Source organism: Hyla sarda, chromosome 13 (assembly GCF_029499605.1).
Source record: "Hyla sarda isolate aHylSar1 chromosome 13, aHylSar1.hap1, whole genome shotgun sequence".
In the NCBI taxonomy this organism is placed as follows: Eukaryota; Metazoa; Chordata; class Amphibia; order Anura; family Hylidae; genus Hyla; species Hyla sarda.
In genome coordinates this window covers 7,388,314-7,408,949 of record NC_079201.1, presented here as the reverse complement: position 1 = coordinate 7,408,949, position 20,636 = coordinate 7,388,314, and the positions used below count along the sequence as shown (strand labels likewise).

The 20,636-nt window shown below is 42.5% G+C and overlaps 2 protein-coding genes across 7 annotated transcripts in view; one reads left to right on the top strand and one right to left on the bottom strand.

Moving 5' to 3' along the window:
* NTN1 (netrin 1) overlaps window positions 1-20,636 on the top strand; it is a 362,388-nt gene that overhangs the window by 106,123 nt on the left and 235,629 nt on the right. The gene's annotated exons all lie outside the window — the stretch shown is intronic.
* The window catches only part of PIK3R5 (phosphoinositide-3-kinase regulatory subunit 5), a 107,030-nt gene that overhangs the window by 20,289 nt on the left and 66,105 nt on the right, over window positions 1-20,636 (bottom strand). For both annotated transcript variants that reach the window (XM_056549671.1, XM_056549672.1), the window contains exons 2-9: window positions 18,206-18,321; window positions 14,216-14,316; window positions 8,906-8,974; window positions 7,216-7,354; window positions 7,062-7,131; window positions 6,535-6,709; window positions 6,237-6,393; window positions 2,047-2,127 (exon numbers count right to left, since the gene is read on the bottom strand). In XM_056549671.1, coding sequence (XP_056405646.1) covers window positions 2,047-2,127; window positions 6,237-6,393; window positions 6,535-6,709; window positions 7,062-7,131; window positions 7,216-7,354; window positions 8,906-8,974; window positions 14,216-14,316; window positions 18,206-18,308 — 895 coding nt within the window. In that variant the 5' untranslated portion in view covers window positions 18,309-18,321. The remainder of the gene's footprint in view (window positions 1-2,046; window positions 2,128-6,236; window positions 6,394-6,534; window positions 6,710-7,061; window positions 7,132-7,215; window positions 7,355-8,905; window positions 8,975-14,215; window positions 14,317-18,205; window positions 18,322-20,636) is intronic.

The window sequence follows — 20,636 nt, the reverse complement described above, 5'->3', positions numbered from 1 at the left end:
GTGACTGTGACATGTCAATAGTTTTTTTTTCTAATGACTGGAAAGCTGTCAGAATCAAAAAAAAATTATGTTATCTATCTTGGCAAAACATTAACCTTCCTAATATACTTCTTTAAAAATGTTTAGCTCCTTTTTGTAGAAATCATTGCTTATTAAAAAAAAAAAAAAAAAAAAGATCACTAGGGGTTCTCTATTTCATCCAGAATTAATTCTGTCCGGCTGCAGCATCAGTCCAGGAAGTGAGGGGGGACTTATACTCCTTGGTGCTCACTCCTGTCTTGTCTATTACACTCCTGTCTGAAAACAGAGAGGAGGGGGTTACAGAGCAGCCTGCAGTGATTGGATGAAAAGACTCTGCACATAAAAAAGGCATGTTAAGCATCTGCATTACTTTTTTTTTTTCTATGATGGTATGACAAGTACGCTTTTAAGAGGTTATCCAGGATAGAAAAACTAAGTAATTTCTTCCAGCTCAGTTTCACTGAAGTGAATGGAGCCAACTTGTAATATCACATACAAACTGAGGTGGTTCTGTTTTTGGATAAAATTTGCTCTGTTTTCCTATTCCTCTATAACCCCTTAAGCATACAAAAGACTTTTTGGCAACATTTGAAACAATGCAGCAAAGCATAGACTGCAAAGTGCAACTTTCTACAAATATTTGAGTGATTTGTGTAGGCCAGGGCTGGTAGGGAAAGTCTCTAATGTACAATGTCTGTGGTTAGAAGTTGATGACACACACTCATTACTTGGCTATTCTAAATGTTCAGTAACCTTTTAACAAACTTGCCATAAATTATGAGTACAAGTGAATATAAGAAATGTTGTGATCTATAAGAGATCCAGAGTAGCTGCTGGAAGATCTAGTAAGTGTGGTATCTCAACCTAGTCAGTGGAACCCAAAAAGTGTGTGTGGGGGGGGGGGCGGGGGGGGGGGTCTAACAAGTCCAAAATTGTATTAATCCATTAAAAAAAACAATATTATTTTTAAAATGGATTAATTAAATTTTGGACTATTAAAATTTTTTCTTGGGAGTTGGAACAGCAGCCCCCCACCCCCCTTTTTGGGTTCCATTGCCTAATTACACTGAGGAGACGGCTCGACATTATCCTGGCTTCCAAAGCATATGAGTGCACGGAACTAATCCAACACGAGCGGCGAGCTGGCTGCAAATTTTTCTTTGACTGTATCTCAACCTAGTGCTTTATTCACAGGGTGTAGTATAGGGAAGCAGGATTCCATCTTCTTTGTTTACAGGGTATGGGAGACATTATAGAGGCTAATCTACACCCACTTGCCTAGAGACAACTGAAAACTTGAGGTGGAGCCTGCCGAGTGGAAGACTGGTGATAAATGCCATTTACAAGATTTAATATTGCCAGAAATTAGTGCTACGCCTCCTGTATACATACAAAATAGCAGCTTATCCAGAAAAGTTGAAATTTTAGTGACCATTTAATGCAGTACTCCACTGACTTGTCTTATCTCTCTATTATGTCTGGGGTGCAAAAAATAAAATAACAAACTTTAACCCTCCTTGCTTCACTCCTTCAGTGTACACATATATCACTTGATCGACGTATGTCTTTTTTCAACCATACTAACTATGTAACTACTCTGTTTTTCAGACCTGGTCTTCTTCCACATTCTGGGGCCGACATGTCAGACTGCGCTCAGTTTATCGCCATGTGCAGCGATGACCCGCCTCAGCTGGTGTTACACTGAACAGCAGCCTTCTTTCTGGTGCCTGGGCCTGTTACTTCACACTGCCGCTCAGCCTATTACCACCCAAGGCTGGTGCAGTCTGACGTGTCGGGCCCCAGAATGCGAATAAGACTGAGGCCGAAGAACGGGAGAGCAATATCTGCGCATCAGGGGAGCGACCGAAGGTGAGTTAAAGTTAGTTGTTTGTTTTTTTCAGCCTGGGCATAATGGACAGATAAAACAATTCAGTGGAGTACTCCTTTAAGGCCAGCTAAAATGGATGCAGTAGTTGTGGTAAATAAAAATATATATTTTGAAAAAAATATAGTATGTTTACTTACCAAAGTTGTCTTGATCCCAAATATACGTGTAACACTTGGGAACTGGAAGATAAATAGGCTTGAACTGGGATGTGAAATTCCCTGGTTAAAGAAAAAGTGAAAAAAATATATATATTTATTTATATGTAGCAATCTCTACAGGACTATTTGATAGTTTCACTGGTATATAGGGGCAGGATATAAAAGCTGCTCTTAATAGCCTTTCTTAACCACATTTCTCTCATCCCTTGAAAACTATTGACTTAAATTGCAGTACTTCTTCACAAATAACAATGACAAATATTCGGTGCAGGCAACGCTCCTATTACAGAATGAAGAAACCACTGCTTCTGCATTTGGATATTTTCTAAATAAAACTTGAGATGTCAATGAAAATGTCATAGAGGGAGATTTATCAAGGGATTTAGATTTTTTTTTTTTTGCTTACAAAAGTTGCACAAAAAGTTGTACATGTGCCTAAGCAATTTTTTTCTGTGGGAAAGTACCAATCAGTCCTACCTAAGCAATTTTTAGTTTTTACTTTGCAGTGGTCAGGAATTTATCAAGTGCAAATGTTGCACGAATTTATCAAGTGCAAATGTTGCACGTAGATAAAAACAAAAAAAGTTGCAAACCCCCTTTAAAAAGTCGCAAGTGTAAGCCAGGTCAGACCTTTGACAGCATTTAAAAAAAATCTCACCAATAGTTGCATCTGTAAAGCTCTGCTCTGCATGCAGTTTCGACTTTTTGTGCGACTTTTTGTAAAGCTCCGCACCCTGGCCACCCGCCTGCATCTGCCACCTGCCCGCTAGTTATTGCAGGACTACAATTCCCAGTATGCTCTTACAGTGAGGACTTGCTGGAAGTTGTAGTTCCAAAAGCTTGCAGGTGGGTGGCCGGGAGCAGAGCCAGCTGGCCTGCAGGAATATGAAATTACAGCACTGTAATTCATATTTCCCGGGTGGAGCCGTGATTGGCCCGGACCAACCGGCCAATCACAGCTGCAGGCGGGCAATATGAAGTTACAGTGCAGTTTCCTCATTTTCCCTCTGGGAAGTCGGGGAGTGGAGTGCAATGCCACCCACTTCCCTGGCTTGCTTGTCACCTGCCTGCACATCTCCCACCAGCCCGCTGTCACATGACTACAACTCCCAGCATGCCCTTGCAGTGAGGACATGCTGGGAGTTGTAGTTGTGCAGCACAGGCAAGTATGAGATGTGATGGCTTTCCATTAGCCGTTCATAAGGTACAACTCCCATGATGGAACAGGGTGCCTCCAGCTGTTGCTAAAATACAACTACTATCATGGGAGTTCTAGTTAAGAAACCGCGAGCCTCCACCTGTTGCTAATCTGGAGGCTCTCTGTTGTTAAATCACAACTCCCATAAATCCCAGACAGTCAAAGGCTGTCTGGAAATTATGGGGGTTGGAGTTTAGCAACAGCTGGAGGCTCCCTGTTTGTAAACATGGCTTTATCGGCTTTCTCCCCAGGGGAGAGCGCCATAAATGTACTAACCTATTTTCCAGGTTTTTTTACTAATCATTTCAGATCTGTGTATCATATGAACTACTTCGGATTCGTTGGACTACGTCGATAATTAGCGGTTTTCTTGTTTAATGTTAATAAAATGGTTAATGAGGATTTATGGGGGAGTGTTTTTTGGAATTAAAGTTTATTAAACATGTTGTGTTTTTTTTTTTTATTTACTTTACAGGCTTAGTAGAGACCATTACTAAGCCAAGCTTAACATTAGCCTCAAAAACAGTTAGCACTAACCCTCCTATTACCCCGATACCCACCGCCACAGGGGTGCCGGGAAGAGACGGTACCAACAGGCCCAGAGCATCAAAAATGGCACTCCTGGGCCTAGGCGGTAACAGGCTGGTGTTATTTAGGCTGGCGGAGGCCAAGAACAATGGTTATCCACCCTGGTAACGTCAGGCTGCTGCTGCTTTGTTCGTATCTGGTTGAGAATAAAAATACAGGGAACCCTTTAAAGGAGTAGTCCATTCCTGAAAAACGTATTCCCTATCCTAAGGATAGGGGATACGTTCAGATGGGGTGGTCTGACCGCTGGGGCACCCCGCGATCTCCTGTACAGGGCCCCAGCAGCCCACGAGAAGGGGGCGAGTTGACCACCGCACAAAGCGGCAGCTGACACGCCCCTTTAATACAACTCTATGGCAAAGCCGGAGCGCTGCCTTTGGCAATCTTTGGCTCTGCCATAGTGCTGTATTGAGGGCGTGTGTCGGCCGATGCTTCATGCGGTGGTCAACACGCCCCCTTCCCGTGGGCTGCCGGGGCCCTGTACAGGAGATTGCGGGGTGCCCCAGCGGTCAGACCCCCCCCCCCCCCATCTGAAACTTATCCCCTATCCTTAGGATAGGGGATAAGTTTTTCAAGACTGGACTACTCCGTTAAGTTTTTTTCATAAATAAATCATAAAAAAATACACGAGTGGTTCCCCCTATTATTACTCTAAGCCAGATACCAACCAAGCAGCAACAGCCTGACATTACCAGGGTGAGCAAGGACCATTGTTACTTGCCCTCCCCAGCCTGTTACTGCCTAGGCCCAAGAGCGCCATTTTTGAGGCTCCGAGCCTGTTGCTACCGGCTCTTCCCGACACCCCTGTGACGGTGGGTACCGGAGTAATAACTGGGGGTTGGCACTAGCTGTTTTTGGGGCTAATGCTAAGCTCTGGCTTAGTAATGGACTCCGTCTATAAGACGGGTTCCACTACTAAGCTCATAAAGAAAGAAAAAAAAAACATGTTTAAAAAACTTATTCCAAAAAACACTCACGCCCCCCCCCCCCAAAAGACCTCATTAACCATTTTATTAATATTAAAGCATAAAACCGTTGGTCATCGTAGTTCACCAAATCTGAAGTAGTCCTCTGAATACACAGATCTGAAATGAGAATGAAAAAAAAAAAAAACACAAAAAATGGGTTAGTACATTTAGTGGGAAAAAAGTGGGAAAAATATAATAAGCAAATATACATTTTTGGGGTGTCTTGTGTGCTACATATGGTATTCCAAAGTTATTTATGTTTGTTTTTTTTGCTTATGGGAGCCAAATTTATCAAACTCCTGTGATAGTATGATAACTATGTCACACATAAGCAAAACCAAAGCAAAAAAAAATAAATTACTACAGAACTCGCTTATCAAAGCAACAGTGATAAATGTCCCCCATAGAGACAGCTTAATGACGTATGGAGATCGGATAACCAATCTGTTACATAGGCTGTTAAAAGTTGTTAAAACCTGGATAACCCCTTTAATTTTATTCTTCAAACAGGCCTACCTACAAAAAAAAATTCTTGTCCCCACAGAAAGCACACAACCTGTACTCTTAAAGGGGTATTCCGCCCCTAGACATCTTATCCCCTATCCAAAGGATAGGGGATAAGATGTCAGATCGCCGGGGTCCCGCTGCTAGGGACCCCGGGGATCGCTGCTGCAGCACCCCGCTATCATTACTGCGCAGAGCGAGTTCGCTCTGCACGTAATGATGGGCAGTACAGGGGCCGGAGCATTGTTACGTCACGGCTCCGCCCCTCGTGACATCACGACACGCCCCTTTCGATACAAGTCTATGGGAGGGGGCATGGCGGTCGTCACGCCCCCTCCCATAGACTTGCATTAAGGGGACGGGCCGTGATGTCACGAGGGGCAGCGCCATGACGTCACGCTGCTCCGTCCCCCGCACAGAGCGAACTCGCTCTGTGCTGTAATGATAGCGCAGTGCCGCAGCGGGGATCCCGGGGGTCCCCAGCAGCGGGACCGAGGCGATCTGACATCTTATCCCCGATCCTTTGGATAGGGGATAAGATGTCTAGGGGCGGAATACCCCTTTACACATCAGACACATTAAGTAATATACTAATATCATGTAGGTGGTATGTTCCTCTAAATGTTCAATAACAATCCCTCACCACCAATTTTTACAGTGAATTTCCTTGCCTTGCCTCCTCACACTACATTTTAGAAAATCACTGCGCCTCTAATGAGAAAATGTTTTATATTCTCTTCAAAAAACCTTTGTCAAACATATGATCAGATCAGTGTTCCCCTCCACCCATAAGCTTGTACGGTTTCCAGTAGGGTAAAGATCACATATTCAGCCAAGCCCAGACTTACTGTTTTACTGAAAGCATCCATGGTGCATTAGAACAGACTTAACGGAAACTCAGAATTTCTCACCTGTTTTGTCCCCTAGAAAACCAGCTTGTTCCCCAGTCTCCCGCAGCTTATTCTTCAGCCACTCTCTATTTTTTTCTATGTCACTGCTATTGGCTACTTGTTCTACAGTCTCGGACAAATCAGCAAAGATTGTTTCAAGTTGCTCCTCTGTCTTAGACTTAAAAATAAAAAACTCATGAGTCATGACATCATCAAATACAAGATCAACTAGTAATAATGTCACATTGCTATGAGTGGTTCTGGGTAAACTATCATGCTGTCGGCAATTATTAACTTTTTTTTTATTTAAATAAACTACCTTGAGTTTATCCTTTATGAGTGTGATTTGGGGGGATGGTCCAAGGTTGGCTTGATACAAATGCTGGATGAGAGAAATGTAAGTGTTTTGTGCAGTTTGCTCTGTGTTGCACAGACGGTCGGCGACTGATACAAACTCCTTGGGTAGCTCTGCAGGGTTCACCAAGAGCACCGTCCTAGAGGAATAAAAAAATGTTTTAAGACCTTAAAATAACATTCTGTTCTTTGCTTCTTGGCCTGATAAATCTAAGCCAGTAATGCCTGACAGTAGCTCATAAGCAATATATATGCCATGTTCATATTACAGTATATGTAAGATGATAGTCAAAGAACAATAGGAGTCAAAATAAATAAATTAAAAAATATTAATAAAAAAGAGAAACAAGAATAAAAATATTAGCAAATTATATTAGCAAAGACAGAAAAGACTCGAAAATTTAAAAATTACTGATGATACTAACACAAGACAAAAACAGTCGACATTTAAATTTTTTATTTCCTTTACAGAGTTTACTGTACTTTACTTACACAATGCTGGGAATGGACGATTTAGTCAGTAGACCTTGCTCTGCTCTTACTAGGCGCTGGTAGGTGATTCCTGCCAAAAGAAACAACATAATTGAACTCACAAAGGATAGCTGCTAAATAAAAACAAATGGATGTGGCAATATTGCAATAGTACCTGGAACTTTTTGCTCTTCACTTATAAAACTTAGAATCTCCTGGTAAATGTCACAATATGGAGCTGGCCAAGTAAGGAATGCATGAAATGTCTCAAAGGCTTTAGATAGAAGATCATACTCCTCAGGAATCCAGGGGGCCTACAGTGTCAATAGGCAAAGGGACACAACACTGTTACATCTTTGACCATATTAATTTATAATATTGCATACATGAAATTTGTCCTGGCAAAATGAGAGATTGCTGCATTGTAAAATATTTCTTAGACCAGGGGTCCTCAAACTTTTTAAATGGGGGGGGGGGGCCAGTTCACGGTCCCTCAGACCGTTGGAGGGCCGGACTATAGATAAAAAAAACATGAACAAATTCCTATGTACACTTATATATCTTATTAGTGGACTACCCCTTTAAGTACGCAGCACAGTTCCCCCACATTAGGTGCAGTACAATTCTCCCACATTAGGTGCAGTACAATTCCCCCACATTAGGTGCAGTACAATTCCCCCACATTAGGTGCAGTACAGTTCCCCCACATTAGGTGCAGTACAGTTCCCCCACATTAGGTGCAGTACAGTTCCCCCACATTAGGTGCAGTATAGTTCCCCCACATTAGGTGCAGTACAATTCTCCCACATTAGGTGCAGTACAATTCTCCCACATTAGGTGCAGTACAATTCCCCCACATTGGTTGCAGTACAGTTCCCCCACATTAGGTGCAGTACAGTTCCCCCACATTAGGTGCAGTACAGTTCCCCCACATTAGGTGCAGTACAGTTCCCCCACATTAGGTGCAGTACAGTTCCCCCACATTAGGTGCAGTATGTTCATCCACATTAGGTGCAATATAGTTCCCCCACATTAGGTGCAGTATAGTTCCCCCACATTAGATGCAGTATAGTTCCCCCACATTAGGTGCAGTATACTTCCCCCACATTAGGTGCAGTATAGATAGCTCCCCCAAATTAGGTGCAGTATAGTTCCCCACATTAGGTGCCCAGTACAGTACCCCCACAGACATACAGCCTCCAGCCATACAGTGTATGGCTGGAGTCTGTATGCCTGTGTTCTGCCCCACTTCAGTGCTCCGACCACCGCTCCTCCGGTGCGGACATAGCCGTAAGTCCCGGGACAGAAGGAGCGGTGGTTGGAGCACCAAAGCTGACGTGCCGCTGGTAACACTTACCAAGCTGGCCAGCGTACGTCCTTGTCACTGCTCCACTACTCCGCGCTCCGTTGCTATGGGCGCAGGCACGGGACGTCAGTAACGTCGCTGCGTGCGCCACCTTCCCGGCGGCCCTTGCGTTTTTGCGCCTCCAAGAGCGCATCCCTGTGTCCCGAAAACATCTTTCAGGACACAGGGATGTCCCAGGCAGCGCCGGGCAGGATAAATGTCCTCGGCGGACCGCATGTGGCCCGCGGGCCGTAGGTTGAGGACCCCTTTCTTAGACCATTGATTTTTCTTCATAGTAACAATATTGTGGCATAAAAAGACATATTTGTCACTTGCTCTCTTAATTTTTGTTAATTTTATGTCTTCCCTTTTTTTGTTTTTTTTTATTTTTTTATTTGCATTTATTTATTTTTATTTTTGCTATTATGAATTTACTTTCACCTTGTGACCAGTAGGTGGCACCACTTGAACATCTATTCTGTTCAATATGCCAGTATTACATTGTATACTCATCACTTACCAAGAGAACCGCAAAATGAAACATCAATGCAAGAGGTGTAAGAAGCTCGTACTCGCATTTTTCCTGGGCCTGCAAAAAATAACCATAGATTTCAGGAAGTGGTATTATGGATGCATGGGATATCCAAAGGTACTTAGAGACCATAATACTATGACTGTTCTGAGTGTTGTGAGTGCCACATTGAAAACTATGAATAATGGAAAACACTATATGATATTAAATGAGTTCTACAAAGCCTTTGCAAAAAAAGTTAAATAATTTGTAATTTAGTATTAAAAAAAGTAAAGACTTGGTACACCGTTTTCACTAAACACGTCAGTGTGGAATTTATTAAGCAATCCAAACAAGGTAACGTTTCTGTCCAATGAGAACCTTCTTCAGACCGGATTGCTGCGGAGGCTGTGCGTGGAAGAAGTAGAACGGCGCATAGCTGTGCAGAAGGCAAGTAGATAGGCGACCTGTACCTCCAGCGACTACAGGTCGCCTATCCACTTGCCCTCTGCACGTCTATGCGCAGTTCTACTTCCATACACAGCCTCCGCAGCAATCTGCTCTGAGGAAGGTCCTCATTGGAGCGAAACGTTACCTTGTTTGGATTGCTTAATAAATTCCACACTGATGTGTTTACTGAAAACAGTGTTCCAAGTCTTTATTATACTGCATTAAGGATTGGGACTCCTACTTGGGACCACTTTACTACTCAGAGAGTGACGTGGCTTCACTTATTTAGTATAAAAAAAAGTCAATAAATAAATAGAATTTCAGATGTTCAGAAGTATGTAAACTTGCACAATCTAACTGTGTATCTTTTAGATTTCTAGAGCTGTGTGAAAGGCCAATATTTCTTGTACATACAGAGGTGTGACATGTCTGTCCTGTTTCCGTAAAGCCTTGTATGTTTGATACTGACAGCGTGAAGTTTACTTTGTGATACAGCTGAAAATGACAATTCATGTAAACAAGCAGTAATAATAGAGTAAATAAATCCATTGACTGCAATGGTCTATTGTGTAGGTACATGTCACATGATGACCCCGGGGGGATAATTCATGTCACCTGTCCTGATTAATGAGCTCTGTGTTGGTTGTTATGATTGTGAAGTTTGGGAACTCAAAACTTCTTCCTGCTTGTTTGTCCTGTGGGCTCATTGTTACCAGCCAGGACTTGGACTAGAGAGTAAACTCAGGAAGCAATGGCTCTTCCCCTCCAACTTCCATTCACAGAACAGATGTTAGAGAGGGCGTTTTCTTCAGTGACTGAAGGTTCCCATAAACCTCAGGGGAAAAACTACACCTGACCTGTACTTTACAGTGACTACATGTACCTTAAAGTATAATAGACTGTAACCACTACAAGGCAGGTTTATTATGATAACACTATTATTGCAGTTATATTCTTGTCCTAAGCTTATCTCAGAAACCTCTCTGCCTACTTGGTGAACTGCCCTACATGGCAGCTCACAACTTGGAACCAGTCCCTTCACTAACTAAGGTGCAGGGGCGACATGGTCAACATAATAAACAAGGACTGTACAAGTCAGGGACAAAATCAATAAACCAGAATACAAAATTACAGCAGGAATACAAAGTAGCACACAACAGACATCAGGGAAACATGGTAACAGGAATATAGCCGAAGAACCAAAACAAGATAAACGGCAGATATGAGAATATGGTAAACAAGACAGGTAAACTTGGAATTATATATGGGGAGATAATATCCAGCGATGCAGGGGATGAACAGGGCTAGACTGAAGACAGACACTATGGAGATTTATCAAAACCTGTCCAGATGAAAAGTTGCTGAGTTGCCCATATCAACCAATCAGACGGCTTCTTTCATTTTTAAAAGGGCCTCTGAAAAATGAAGGAAGCCATCTGATTGGTTGAAATGGGCAACTAAACAACTTTTTCTCTAGACAGGTTTTGAACGGGTCAAGATTCAAGACTCACAGAAGCAGGTGGGAACAGCGATAGAGAATTCTAAACAAGACATAAACAGGACAGACTAAACGTGACCAGGTATACATAATAACAAAAATACTTTATCAGTATAAGGGTATGTTCACACTACGAAATTCCTGCGGAATTCTGTGAGCGGAATTTCCGCGAATGGAATTACGTGCTGTGAACATACACATCAGTGTGAATGGGTTTCCGTGAGACCCGTTCACACTGCGGAATTTCAGCGGCGGACAATTCCGCCACTGAAATTGTTCAGCGCAAAGAAAGAACATGTTCATTTTTTGCGTGGAAGTCCGTGAACACTGCATAGCTGTCAATGGTGACGGCGCAGTGCCGCGCAGTCCTACCGCCGAAGTATTGCGGCGGCGGACACCAGAATGGAATCGGAGATTCCGTTCATAATCCAAAGTGTGAACATACCCTTATAGTAGTTTACTCTACATAAGGGCAGTTATTTAGTAGTTATATTCTTCTACATAGAAGCATAATTAGTAGTAGTTGTTATTGTATATAGGAGACAGTATTATAATAGTTATATTCTTGTATATAGGAGGAGTATTATAGTAGTTATATTCTTGTATATAGGAGCAGTATTATAGTAGTTATATTCTTGTTTATAGGTGCAGTATTATAGTAGTTATATTCTTGTATATAGGAGCAGTATTATAGTAGTTATATTCTTGTATATAGGAGCAGTATTATAGTAGTTATATTCTTGTATATAGGAGCAGTATTATAGTAGTTATATTCTTGTATATAGGAGCAGTATTATAGTAGTTATATTCTTGTATATAGGAGTCAGTATTATAATAGTTATATTCTTGAATATAGGAGCAGTATTATAGTAGTTATATTCTTGTATATAGGAGGAGTATTATAGTAGTTATATTCTTGTATATAGGAGCAGTATTATAGTAGTTATATTCTTGTATATAGGAGCAGTATTCTAATAGTTATATTCTTATATATAGGAGGCAGTATTATAGTAGTTATATTCTTATATATAGGAGGCAGTATTATAGTAGTTATATTCTTGTATATAGAAGACAGTATTATTGTAAAGACAGGTTTTTTAGAAGGTCTTTGGGTCCTGGTAATCAGCAAGTGACTGCATATGTCAGCTATGTCATTGTTATGTTACTTATTTATGCTATGGCAGTGGTTCTTAACCTGGGTTCGATCGAACCCCAGGGGTTCGGTGAGTCAGTCCCGGGGGTTCGGCGGGGAAGGTCGCAACAGGACAGGCAAACCAAGCAATTGCTTGGGGCCCCGAGCTGTAGCGACGGGGCATTTCCCCCCATCACTATTAACTCTTTGTGGACCCACGTTAAGTTTAAAAACGCAGGGCCGCCGGTACATAGCACACGCCGGGATGTCACTGACGTCCCGTGCGTGCGCCCATGGAAACGAAGGCGGCGAGGACCGGAGGATAGAGAAGGAGGAAGACGCGCGCTGGCCAGCTTGGTAAGTGACCAGCGGCACGTCATCTTCGGTGCTCTAACCACCGGTCCCGAGACCTACTGCTATAGCCGTAGCGGTGGTCGGAGCACTGAAGTGGGCAGTACACAGGCATACACTGTATATGGCTGGAGGCTGTATGTCTGTGGGGGAACACTGCCTACATCAGTGGTTTTCAACCTGTGGACCTCCAGATGTTGCAAAACTACAACTCCCAGCATGCCTGGACAGCCATTGGCTGTCCGGGCATGCTGGGAGTTGTAGTTTTGCAACATCTGGAGGTCCGTAGGTTGAAGACCACTGGCCTACTTAATGTGGGGGAACACTGCCTGCCTAATGTGGGGGAACACTGCCTGCCTAATGTGGGGGAACACTGCCTGCCTAATGTGGGGAACACTGCCTAATGTGGGGGAACTCTGTCTGCCTAATGTGGGGGAACACTGCCTGCATAATGTGGGGGAGCACTGCCTGCCTAATGTGGAGGAACACTGCCTGCCTAATGTGGGTGAACACTGCCTGCCTAATGTGGGGGAACTCTGCCTGCCTAATGTGGGGGAACTCTGCCTGCCTAATGTGGGGGAACTCTGCCTGCCTAATGTGGGGGAACACTGCCTGCCTAATGTGGGGGAACACTGCCTGCCTAATGTGGGGGAACACTGCCTGCCTAATGTGGGGGAACACTGCCTGCCTAATGTGGGGGAACACTGCCTGCCTAATGTGGGGGTACACTGCTATTGTTGCGAAAAATGACATGAGAGTGGCACTTGCAAGGTAAAGCCGCGCATTTCTGAACTGGTCTCTGAAAGACAATAGCAGAAGTCACACTGATTTGCAGTAAATATTCATTATGTTTTTGTTTTTGTGTGAAAATCATGTTTTCATGGTTTTGCTCTTTGTTCTTAATGTTTTGTTCTTTTGATCATTTTGTGCACCTATGTATAAATATATACTTAAATATATACCTCCTATATTTTGAATTTGAAAAAATCATATTTTATTTTTCCAATTAAGAGGGGTTCGGTGAATGCGCATATGAAACTGGTGGGGTTCAGTACCTCCAACATGGTTAAGAACCACTGTGGTATGGTGTCATCATGTGACCGTATGATACACATTATATGAATGTTGGCTCATTCTGTTGATTACAGTGGTATCCGCACACCAGCCAATGTGTATGGTGGCCTTAAGATTCTCCTCATGTGGCAGATTTCGGGAAGGAATGGTTAGACAATTGGATTTCAAAATGCCAGATCTTTTGTTCTTAGGGGAAATAAGCTGCTGCTGGAGGAGTATGGTAACAGCTAACACCTTGTTACCCATTCAGAACACATTCACACATAGATGAGCTTGGCCAGTTTGAAGGTCACAAAAAGGGTAAAATGTTTCTGTTAGTAAAGTGCTATTCATATGTGTGGGCCTCATTGGGAGCCTCTTTTTTCTATTTATGTGCACATAAATCGCATGTGAGTGTTTTCATTCATAAAGTAATCAAAAGCAAAAAATAAGCAAACACAAAAAAGTTTTTCTTTGTTATAAAATGTTAAATTTCGAATTCTTTGGTCACCTTATCCTCCAGAAGATGTAACTAGTGATCTTACCCTCTTAGTGCAGTGTCACCCTCTTCTTTTGTAAAGTTGGTGTATATAGCTCACATAGCCCTTGTGTGCTGTAGGTAGCCTGAGAATGCAGTTTTCAAACCTCAGCCTACTTATTGTACTTTATAGTATTATACGACATTGTGAATTTCTATGAGGGCTCTTGATATAGTTAGACATTCAGTATTACACTACAGATATATTGAGTTACAGTACAGTAGATCAGGTTGGAACAGACATGAATACCCCATGGCCAATGTTATAATTAGTATAACTCAAAGATTTGTTCTCACCTCTCTTGTCCTGTCTAGGATTTTCTCTGCCAGGATAATGTGATTTGCAGGCTCACGATTTACCAGCTCCTCTAAACTCCAGTAGTTGAGGCAAAGTCCAGCTACAAGATAACAGTGTGTTTGAATTTATTAACTTTATTGCAGATTAAAGAGAATGTGACACCTAGGTTATAGTGTGGGTGAAGAGCTGTAAATGAGGGGGTTAGTCACTGAAATCCATTGGTTAGGTGCTGCATTATGCTTGTTAATAGTTTTATTCCTAATGCACCCCTGTGTGCAATGGAGACTGGGAGCCAGATGGCCGAGCTCCCTGTCTCCTTCATATTCCCCCGTCGGCCCTGCCTCCTTCATTATTATGCTAATGAAGGCCACGGGTGAGCACACTGTCTGCAGTCACCACTAAGGGGAACTTGTGGATCTTACCGTATATTATTTATTAATTGAACACAATCATGGAAGGCTCAGTTAGTCCAGATGTGACAGGAAATGCTACAGATTAACTGCATTCAAAATTTAGGAAACATTTTTGCAAATAAAGGTGGCATCCAGTGTTCTATTAAAACTAATTTGGTGCTAGGGAAGGGGAAAATTGGAAGAAAAAAAAAAACATACTCATCTCGCTCTTATCCCCAGCATCTCCTGTTCACCTCCAATGCGTTCCCCTGGTCTTCTTTCTTCTTACTGCTTTGGAGACAAGCATTTGGTACAGAACCCTCTCCTACCACTGGCGGAGACGGGACATCACTAAAACCAGTAATTCGCTGAGCCATCAGGTCCTGCATCAAGCTCTCATCTCAGAAGCAGGAAGGAAAGAGAGAGGAGACTGGGGGACTGGACAAGGGTAAATAGTTTGTTGGGGACCGGAGCCTGGAAAGTATAGGGTTTTCTACTTTCTCCTTGCCCTAGCACCATATTTTTTATAAAACACTGAAAAAAGTCCTTTAGTGTTCAAAAATATTTCTTGTATTTCAAGATTGCAGTTGCAGATTTGGATGAGGGTCAACAGGTTGAGGAAAAGCCACAGTAAATTTGAAGTACATTAACAGCAGAAATTATCATGCTGTGGATGAGATTTACATGAGATGAGATTTAGGCAGACAATGTTATAAATCATATAAGTTATAAGTCTCCAGTACTGCGCACATTACTCCAAGTGAGGTCTCGCCTGTGTTCTGTACAGTGGCTTGAGAACTTCCCTCTTTCTACAGCTTATACCTCTCCCTATACACCCAAGCATTCTTCTAGCATTTCCTGCTGCATTATAACCTTGTCTCCAGAAGGATATAGATATTTTGGATAGAGTTCAGAGAAGAGCTACTAAGCTAATACATGGACTACAGGTTAAAACTTACCAGGAAAGGTTAACGCCTTAATGACGTAGGACGTATATTTACATCCTGCGCTGACTCCCACGATATAATGCGGACCCTGCGTCATATCGGGTCAGTCCCTGTGGCCATCAACGACCGGGACCCGCGGCTAATACAGGACATCAACGATCGCGGTGATGCCCTGTATTAACCCTTCAGACGCAGCGATCAAAGCTGACCGCCGCGTCTGAAGTGGAACTGAAAGTAACCCGGCAGCTCAGTCGGGCTGTTCGGGACAGCCGCAAGGAAATTGCGGCGTCCAGAACAGCTTACAGGACACCAAGAGGATCCCTACCTGCCTACTCTGTGTCCGATCGGCAGATGACTGCTTCGTGGCTGAGATCCAGGCAGGAGCAGTCAAGTGCTGATAACACTGATCAATGGCATGCCAGTGCATCAGTGTTAATACATGCCAGTGATCAGTGTAAAAGATCAGTGTGTGCAGTGTTATAGCCCCCTATGGGGGCTCTAACACTGCAAAAAAACTGTGAAAAAAAGTGTTAATAAATGTGATTTAACCCCTTCCCTAATAAGTTTGAATCACCCCCCTTTACCCATAAAAAAAACTGTGTAAATAAAAATAAACATGTGGTATCGCCACGTGTGTAAATGTCCGAACTATGAAAATACATAGTTAATTAAACCGCACGGTCAATGGCGTGCACGTAAAAAAATTCCAAGGTCCAAAATAGTGTATTTATGGTCACTTTTTATACCATTAAAAAATTATTAAAAAGCGATGAAAATAAAAAAAGTTATAGGGTCAGAAGAGGACATTTTTAAACATATAAATTTTCCTGCATGTAGTTATGATTTTTTCCAGAAATATGACATAATCAAACCTATATATGTAGGGTATCATTTTAACCGTATGGACCTACAGAATAAAGTTTTTTCTTCAATTTTGTCGCACAATAATTTTTTTTTTCTGTTTCGCCATGGATTTATGGGTAAAATGACTAATGTCCCTGCAAAGTAGAATTGGTGGCGCAAAAAATAAACCATAATATAGATTATTAGGTGTAAAATTGAAAGGGTTATGATTTTTAAAAGGTAAGGAGAAAAAAGCGAAAATTAAAGGACCTTAACATGTATAGCTTGGAGGAAAGACAAGACAGAGAGGATATGATAGAAACTTTTAAATACATAAATTAACATGGTGAAAGAGGAGAGCATATTTAAAGGGGTACTCCACTGGCCAACATTCGGAACATTTAGTTCTGTACGCTGTGTGCGCGCTGCGGGTGTCGGCCACGCCTCCTCAATGGAAGTCTATGGGAGGGGCGAGGAGGACGCCATGCACTCCCATACACTTGCATTGAGGGGACGTGGCTTGACGGAACTAAATGTTCCAAACACTGGCCAGTGTAGTACCCCTTTAAAAGAAGAAAAACTACCACAAGGGGACATGGTTTTAAATTGCAGGGACAACGGTTTCTGCAGTAATTTAAGGAAGTATTACTTTACTGAGAGAATGGCCTTCCTGTGGAAGTAGTAGCTGCAATTACAGTGAAGGGGTTTAATCATGCATGGGATAGGCATAAGCCTATCCTTCATATAAGATAGGGACAAGGACTATTGATAGTATTCAGAACTGATATGTTTCTATTTTGCTGATACTATAAGATGCCACCAGTTTCACATGGAAATGTGCTTTATATCTGCCCTATGTGGATATACCCTTAGCATGTATATTATATTATTGGTGTAAAATTTAGCTGGAACTGTACTTTAGAGATGTCTAAGGTTTGGAACAAGCATTATCATCACTTTTGGGCTTTGTCTGTTATTTAAAGAGGTACTCTACCCCTACACATCTTATCCCCTATCCAAAGGATAGGGGATAAGATGTCTGACCACAGGGGTCCCACCACTGGGGACCCCCCCTCCCCGATCTCTACTACTGCACCCCCGTACTTCAGCAGCCTGGAGCTATGTTTGCTCCGTGACTGATGATGGGCGATACAGGGGATGGGTTATCGTGACGTTACGGGCCCGCCCACTTGTGACCTCATGCCCCCTGCCCCTTCAATCCAAGCCTATGGAAGGGGGAGCGACAGCTGCCATGCCCCCTCCCATAGACTTACATTTAGGGGGTGGGGCATGACCTCACGAGGAGGCAGGTTGTGACATCACGATACCCCATCCCCTGTATCACCCGTCATCAGCCATGGAGCAAACATAGCTCCAGGCTGCTGATGTACGGGGGTGCAGCAGGAGAGATCGTTCAGACATCTTATCCCCTATGCTTTGGTTAGGGGATAAGATGACAAGGGGCGGAGTACCCCTTTTAGTGAATGGCGCTGAGCTACAACACAGCCTATAAACGAGAGTGGCTCTGTTTCTTAGAAGAGAACAAACTTTATTTTTCAGAGATGTAGCAGAGACTTTCACAGTGATGTAAATATTACATCATGTGTAGCTGTGAGATCTTTTCATAAAATACACTTATCTTTAAGAGAAAGCTGAGTAGAAGCTCTAAGAACTGTATTATTTCCTTAGTACTTCTGACTAATAAAGTGCAGTTTTTTTCTACTTTCCCCTTGCCCCAGCACCATCATTTAAAAAAAAACAATGGATAATTCACTTAATGTTGACTGTCTCCTATCAGAGATCTTACCTGTCCACGAGGAGGAGGGAGATTCGATTTTCTCACAGAGCCCGTGTAGACACCTCTCCAGTGCATGCTGAATCCTATCCTCTGTGCAGGATGTGTTCTGCATTTTAAGGCATGTCCTGAGAGAAAAAAAGAGTGTCAATTAGAAAATTGTAATTCTGGACACATCATCTAAATGGTGTGCTATTGAGTACTAGTTTAGTAATACAAACGACACAGTCTACCAACAGATAACTACAGGGCACTTTCACGTTGGATTCCCCTGTGCTTTTTTTGTGCAATACTGTTAAAAGCATCATCTTAGGTTAGGCTCATATATGTCCAGTGATCCTGCATAGGCGCTCTCTAGTGTGATTGTTCTCCATAATAATATGGTGCATATAGATTTTTTCATTCTTGCACAACTGCAAAGGGCAGCTATGCCAGATTTCTATAGGTCTACAGCCATGCCCAGTTTCAGGGGCATCAGATAAAGCAGCAGGTGCTGCAGATCTAGTTTCCTGTAGCTAGTGTTTCTTTCTGAGGTGGCAATGTAATGCAATACTTTGATTTACCTGGCTTTAGTGTGGCTTTGTAGAATAGTCATTAATATAACTGTAGAAGCTTGGCAGCTAGATGTTATGTAAGACTAGGAATTGTCTAGTGTACACTATTCTGCAGTGTAAATGCAGACTGTAAAGTAAGATAAAAGGCACTAGAGCTTACAGCTTCCTTTTTTTCATAGTCATTGGCGTAAATGTTGACACCCCTGTGAAATGAAGTATTTCTGACAGAAAAGGAGCGCAGTAACACATGTTTTGCTATACACATGTTTATTCCCTTTGTGTGTATTGGAACTAAAGGGAGGGAAAAAAGCAAATCGGTCTTAAGGTCACACCAAACTCCAAAAATGGACTGGACATAATTATTGGCACCCTTAACCTAAGATTTGGTTGCACACCCATTGGAAAAAATAACTGAAATCAGTCGCTTCCTATAACCATCAATAAGCTTCTTAAACATCTCAGCCGGAATGTTGGACCACTCTTCCTTTGCAAACTGCTCCAGGTCTCTCTTATGGGAAGGCAACTTTTCCCAACAGCAATCAATGGGATTTAGATCTGGACTCATTGCTGCCACTTAAGAACTCTCCAGCGCTTTATTGCCATCCATTTCTGGGTGCTTTTTGACGTATGTTTGGGGTAATTGTCCTGCTGGAAGACCCAAGATCTCGGACGCAAACCCAGCTTTCTGACACTGGGCTGTACAGTGCGACCCAAAATCCATTGGTAATCCTCAGATTTCATGATGCCTTGCACACATTCAAGGCACCCAGTGCCAGAAGCAGCAACACAACCCCAAAACATCATTGACCCTCCACCATATTTCACTGTAGGTACTGTGTTCTTTTCTTTGTAGGCCTCATTCCGTTTTCGGTAAACAGTAGAATGATGTGCTTTACCAAAAAGCTCTATCTTGGTCTCATCTGTCCACAAGACGTTTTCCCAGAAGGATTTGGGCTTACTCAAGTTCATTTTGGCAAAAAGTAGTCTTGCTTTTTTCTGTCTCTGTGTCAGCAGTGGGGTCCTCCTGGGTCTCCTCCATAACGTTTCATTTCATTTAAATGTCGACTGATAGTTTGCGCTGTCACTGATGCTCCTTGAGCCTGCAGGACAGCTTGAGTATCTTTGGAACTTGTTTGGGGCTGCTTATCCACCATCCGGACTATCGTGCGTTGACACCTTTCATCAATTTTTCTCTTCCGTCCTCGCCCAGGGAGATTAGCTACAGTGCCATGGGTTGCAAACTTCTTGATAATAGATGGAAGATAAGATGTCTAGGAGCGGAGTATCCCTTTAAGTACCAGGGCGTCAGGATGTACCTGTATGCCCTGGGTCCCTAAGTGGTTAAACAGATTTGTAAATTACTTCTATTAACATTTTTTAATCCTTACAGTACTTACTAGCTGCTGTATAAAACAGATACATTTGTGAATTTCTTTTCTGTTTTACAACAGTGCTCTATGCTGACACCCCTGTCTGTGTCAGGAACTGTCCAGATTTGAATCATATCCCCATAGAAAACCTCTCCTGCTCTAGACAGTTCCTGACACAGACAGAGGTATCAGTAGAGAGCACTGTTGTCAGACAGAAAAGAACTTCACAAATTTCTCTGTAGTATACAGCAGCTGATAAGTACTAGAAGGTTTCTGATTTTTTAATAGAAGTGATTTACTAATCTGTTTAATCTGTTTAACTTTCTTGCACCAGTTGATTTGAAAACATTTTTTCCCACCGGAGTTCTCCTTTAACTGCAGGTTGCTCCCAACATGGGGAACACTCTGCTCCATGCTGGGAGCTGTTGTACCTGCATTAATAGACAGATCATCTATTAATGCAGGTACTACAGCTCCCAGCATGGAGCAGAGTGTGCTCCATGTTGGGAGTAGTGGTAA